The 6,000-nt window shown below is 41.5% G+C and overlaps 1 protein-coding gene across 1 annotated transcript; it reads right to left on the bottom strand.

The window, feature by feature from the left end:
- Positions 1-2,730: 2,730 nt before the first annotated feature.
- LOC136139032 (large ribosomal subunit protein eL34-like) lies at positions 2,731-3,085 on the bottom strand. The gene is given in 2 exon segments (XM_065897956.1): positions 2,731-2,944; positions 2,946-3,085. Coding segments are annotated over 2 exon segments (354 nt in total).
- Positions 3,086-6,000: the final 2,915 nt, after the last annotated feature.

Below are 6,000 nucleotides of genomic sequence, written 5' to 3'. Positions count from 1 at the left end.
TCTGTGAAACAGAACAACCCATAGGGTTATTATGAAGATGGAGTGAGTTGGCCCATCTGATGGGCTGACCCCTGGCCAGGAGATGTTCAGCAAGTGCTAGATCCTTCCCGTTGGTCCTTGAAACACTCTAGATGAGAGCACAGCAAGCTCCAAGAGGTAGAAAAGGCCCTGGTGAATCTATTCATATATGGTGTTGTTCCTGAGTGGTGACCCCCACAATTGGGCGGTCACCAGCCCAGTCCAGGAATGGACACCAAAGCTCACTATTCACAGATGTGGGCAGGTAGAGCAAGTCCCAAGAAGAATCAGGACAAGGAGGGTGAGGCTGGCAACTGGCCTGTGAACTGACTGGATCTTCCTAGAATCCTCAGCACCCCCTTTCCCTGAGAGGGGGTAGGGGGTCAGTTGACATCACTCCAGAGCCCAGGGATGGAGACCCCTCCTCAGCAGCAGCCCAGCCATCTTGATGCAGGAAAACTGGAGAACAAGTGGAGTCCCTGCCAGCCCTAACCCCTACGATGAATCACAAAGCTGCCTTCTTATAAGGATACCAGCATGACTTCATCTTAACTAATTACGTCTGCAAAGACCTCACTTTCAAATAAGCTCACATTCTAAGGTTCTGGGTGGGTATGAAGTCTAGGGGTCACTATTCAACCAAGTACAGAATCTGTGGGAACAAATCAGAAGTGAAATGAATAGTGAACTGCAGCCCAGAACATCTTCTGCTCAAATCAGAACAGCCCAGAATGTCTTTTTACACTGTACAAGAAGCAGTACAAAATAAAGCAAATGATTTCTATTTCTGGAATGAAAACCAATTTAATTATTCTAACAAAAAATATGAATAGAACTCAGAAGTTGTGCTGCGGGGGCTTCCCTGGTGGCGCAGTGGTTAAGAATCCACCTGCCAATGCAGGGGACACGGGTTCGAGCCCTGGTCCAGGAAGATCCCACATACCGCAGAGCAACTAAACCCATGTGCCACAACTACTGAGCCTGCGCTCTAGAGCCCGCGAGCCACAGCTACTGAGCCTGCGTGCCACAGCTACTGAAGCCGGTGCACCTAGAGCCCGTGCTCTGCAGCAAGAGAAGCCACCACAGTGAGAAGCCCACGCACTGCAATGAAGAGTAGCCCCCGCTCGCCGCAACTGGAGAAAGCCCGCGTGCAGCAACGAAGACCCAATGCAGCCAAAAATAAATAAATAAAATAAAAAATTTTTTTTAAAGTTGTGCTGTGAACAAATGGGGCTCAGATGTAAAAAATTGAAAATGCTAAATATATTTCATCAGAATGGTAATCTTGTTCTGGCAAAGCTCATTGCTCTGATAAATTCTACAAACCCAGTGAGCAAAATAATGAAAAGAATACCTTAAATCTGTTTCATGTAGGTTTTTGAAATAATAAAAATTCTGGAAATGTAAAAATCAAAATTATATCTATAAAGCAAGTGAGAATATTCAGAAACTGCTATCAGAATTTTTAACACAATCTAGTGTATAGTTTTAAACAGTTAAGTATTTTTAGACATGAAACTAATGAATTTCAAAAAAGAATAAAAAAGCATGGGTGTATCACTGTGACCTAAATTAATGGTCCTACTTGTTGTAAAATGTAACTATTGAAATAAGAAAACAAAATTTGAAACTATTTCCCTAACATGTATTTTTAAATTAAAATGTAAAATTCAAGTCTTCAAAAATAGTCACTTGTTTTTGTTCATCTCTTAAAGGGGAAGGAACATGTGAAATACTATATCCAAATGTTACTGTCCATGCTTGAGAAATATGGTTTCCATGATGTTTCATGAAAACCTTACCGGGTTTTGTACAGAGTAGGAATACTAGAGCAGGGTAGAGAGGAAGTCTGGGAAATCTGGAGTTTCAGCCAAGATTTTAGAAGCTATTTCTAGACAAGTCCTGTCGGGCAGGCACCACTCCCCTCCTCTGGACTGGGTGGAGTGGCTCATCCTCCCTGGAGGACAGCTTGTCCAGAGATGCCTGAGTGGTCCTAGGCACATACCCCCCCAGGCCCGTGATCATGACTGAACAATGGAGGGGAGGGGTAAAAACCCAGCTCCCTGGCCACAAGATGGACCAAACCCCATGGCACAACTCACATCCCACATCACTCCATGGGAGCAGACAGTGCGTCAAGTTCAGCTGAACCCTCATCTTTGCTTAGTTGCTTCCCGTGTCCCGTTCTACATGCCAGTGCCCTTCCCTTCTCCTTCAATCACTCCCTTGGTAAATCACATGCTCAAGAATTCCACCTCAGGCTCTGTTGCTCAGGAACCCGTCCTCAGACAGGTGGTGTCGAACCCGCTATAGTCACCTCTGAGTGATGTAATTAAAGATGTGAATCATGTCAATCTTAAAGTATTTTCCTGACAAACTTAAAAAAAAATTTTCATACTCAAAAAAGCTTCTTTTTTTGTAATTTTAATTTATTTTTGGCTGCTTTGGGTCTTCGTTGCTGCGCTCAGGCTTTCTCTAGTTGCGGCCAGAGGGGACTACTCTTCGTTGCGGTGCGCAGGCTTCTCATTGCGGTGGCTTCTCTTCTTGTGGAGCATGAAGCTGTAGGCACGCGGGCTCAGTAGTTGTGACACACGGGCTTAGTTGCTCCGCGGCATCTGGGATCTTCCAGATCAGGGATCGAACCCGTGTCCCCTGCATTGGCAGGTGGATTCTTAACCACTGAGCCACCAGGGAAGTCCCAACGCTTCATTTTTAAAATTTAGCTTTCTGACTCCATGCTTGTGCTTTCAACACTTTCACAATGATTTTCCACTCCTCAATGAGGAAAGCGCGCTTGATCCTGCCACGGACACATTTAGCACACATGGAACCACCACAGGCCCGGCTGACATGTTTTTTTGTTTTAGACAACCTCATAAGAACTTTAGGTCTCATGGCACGAACTCCTCGAAGTCAGCCTGGGCACACCACATGCGAATTTTGGTGCTTTCTCAAGCTTCTTGGTATAAAGGTAAACAATTCTGTTAGCAGGGGTTCGGGACAGCCTGGTTTTGTTAGAGGCTGTATCATGGAACAGCCTATGACGGCATGTCAAATGCTGGATCATCCTGAATGCCTCTAAATACCATCCCTGGAAGAGGAAGAAGCCTGACAAACTTTTAATTTACCTTCTTTCATCAAATAAACATCAGAGAGAATTAAGTAATATATCTCAAGACTTGGGAACTGAGACAATGAAAACTGGAAGGCCATTGGACCTCATGGAGAACTTGCAGTGCTACAGCCGCAGTCTGGAAACTATGAAGCCTGTTCATTTTAACGGAAATGGTAAAATCTTTGGAAAAGGAAACATTTTAGGGAGTTTTATGCTTAATTAGGGATATTCTAACAGAAATTTTAATACTTTTATTTATTTATATTTTTAAATTAAAGTATAATTGGCTTGTAATATTATATTCTATAAGTGAGATAATATGGTATTTGTCTTTCTCTGTCTGACTTATTTCACTTAGCATAATACCCTCTAGGTCCATCCAGTTTGTCGCAAACAGCAGGATTTCATTCTTTTTTATGGCCAAGTAATATTCCATTGTGTATATACATCACATCTTCTTTACCCATTCAACTGTCTATGGACGGGTTAGGTTGTTTCTGTAGCTTGGTTGTTGTAATAATGCTGCAATGAATATAAGGGTGCCTATATCTTTTTGAATTATTATTTTGTTTTCTTCGGAAAAATACCCAGAAGTGGAATTGCTGAATTGTATGACAGTTCTATTTTTAGTTTTTTGAGGACCCTCCATACTGTTTCCCATAGTGGCTGCAGCAATTTACATTCTCACCAACAGTACATGAGGGTTCCCTTTTCTCCACATCCTTGCCAACACTTGTTATTTGTTGTCCTTTTGATGATGGCCATTCTGACAGGTGTGAGGAGATATCTTATTGTGGTTTTGATTTTCATTTCCCTGATGATTAGTGACGTTGAACATCTTTTCATGTGGAATTTTTAAAATTATAAATCTATAGTTTTATTATCATGTGGAGATTTTAATACTTTCAGATTTACAAGGTTAGTTTGATAAATGAAAGAGAAGTGGAAGATGCTATAACAATGAAGAAATATGGCATGACTTCTTGTAACAAAACAAAATAAAGTATCAATTCCAAGAGAAAATATAATACTTTAAAATAAATTATATAAAAATACATTTATTATTTGAGGGCAAAAGTGAAAATGAATTCTAAAGTCATTTAAATTTATAGAATCCTGACACTACTAAATGGTATTTGTAAAGTTCTGTGGAAGGATAAGTGAAATTAAACCAATGGATTAAATGATTTTTTGTGATTTAGAAATATAAGATAACAGAAATTTTGGATATAGAAAAATTTCAAACAACATTATAAGGGCTGGAATACTTAAAAATTTTATCATTGTTTTTGTTCATCAGGAGTTGAGGATTCAACACCAGGAACAACCGGTGTGAAGAGAAATTCCAATTTATCGAGATTACACATTATCCAATGGCCACCAGTTTCAAGGAATTCACTGGAAAAATTCAAGGCAGTTCCCCATGTCCAATCATCCTGGAACGTGAGCCCTGTTTCAAAACACCATACCAACTATTTCTAAAAATCAACAAAATTTTGGAAATTATTAGAATAATTTATTAAAGATTTGCTCAAAAACTTATATCACTTGTTGAGTAGTTTTATAACATCTTAGTTTATTTAGAGATATAAACCAGGGGTGGTGGAATATATTTTTAAATATCTGATCCATGCATTGACATATATATTACTCTACTGGTTGTGACATTTTTAATAATATCTCTGCACACTTCATAGAGGTTTCATAAGGATTAAATGAGATTATCAGTGTAAAGCTCTTAGACAACAGAAAGCCTAACCTTACCGTTTGTTTGACTATATTTCTTGTTATCAAGCTTATCAATATGGTGAATTATTGTGGACCATAACAATGTGGATTTGCCATGATTTGGGCCTTAAGGAATGTGCCAGGTCCATAGATGAACTTTGTCTTTTTCCACTTGAGACTTCATAGCTGATTTGTTGTGTAATCTTTGACAGACTATGATCCTTTTCCGGGGCCTTGCTAAGGTACTCCTAGCAACGTTTACTAACAGCTCTAAGTAGCACTTCTTCTGGTTTCCTTTGCTGTCTTTGTATCCAAGCTGTGGTCTGCAGGCTTCCTGTGCCAGCTGAAAGTTCCACACACAGAAATGCCCCAGACACGTCAGCTTTTCTAAAGACCCCCCCATCTTCTGGGCATGACAGTTCTCGGTAACACAGCTCCACCCTCTGCTCAGGCCAGGATGGATGAGATACTCCTGGGAAATGTCAAAAACGAAACCTCTGATTCCCTTTAGCAGAAATTCTGGCGTTAAGGGTCATCCCACCAGAGATTAAACTTGTGGGGTTCTTTAGTGAAAGAAATTGCCACCAATATCACCATATGAAGTCACCGTCAAGCACTGAGTGCCATCTTTGTTAGAAGAGTGGGTGCCTGAGAAGTAACTTTTACTGTCAGAAGGAAATAAAGGCCTTTTATGAACTGAAGGCTAAATAAGATGATTTGCTTCCAGACAGTAGCAGCCAGACAGGGAGGAAGTGGGGGTGAAGGCCGCAGGTCCTGGCTCTGCTCAGACCCCCAGTAGTGGCCAGGTGTGAGGTTGGGAATGACTGACCACCACGGGCTGGACCTGGGGAGCCCGAGAAAGGAGCACTAGGAGTGAGTTAATACTGGAGGTTGGATGATCTGAAAGAACCTGCACCTCTGTGTCCCCCACAGAGAGGGCAACTGTCCACAGGAATGCAACATACCTACAGGGCCAACCCTCAGTGGCAACAAGAATCAGTAACCCGGGATTCCCTGGTGGTCTAGTGGTTAGGACTCCTCACTTTCACTGTGGAGGGCCGGGTTTAATCCCTGGTCAGGGGAACAAAGATCCCACAAGCCGTGCAGAGAGGTCAAAAAATTTAAAAACAATAATTAAA

This window comes from Phocoena phocoena, chromosome 19 (genome assembly GCF_963924675.1).
Source record: "Phocoena phocoena chromosome 19, mPhoPho1.1, whole genome shotgun sequence".
Lineage (NCBI taxonomy): Eukaryota > Metazoa > Chordata > Mammalia > Artiodactyla > Phocoenidae > Phocoena > Phocoena phocoena.
The sequence above is the reverse complement of the archived record's forward strand: the minus strand, read 5'-3'. Positions and strand labels throughout refer to the sequence as shown.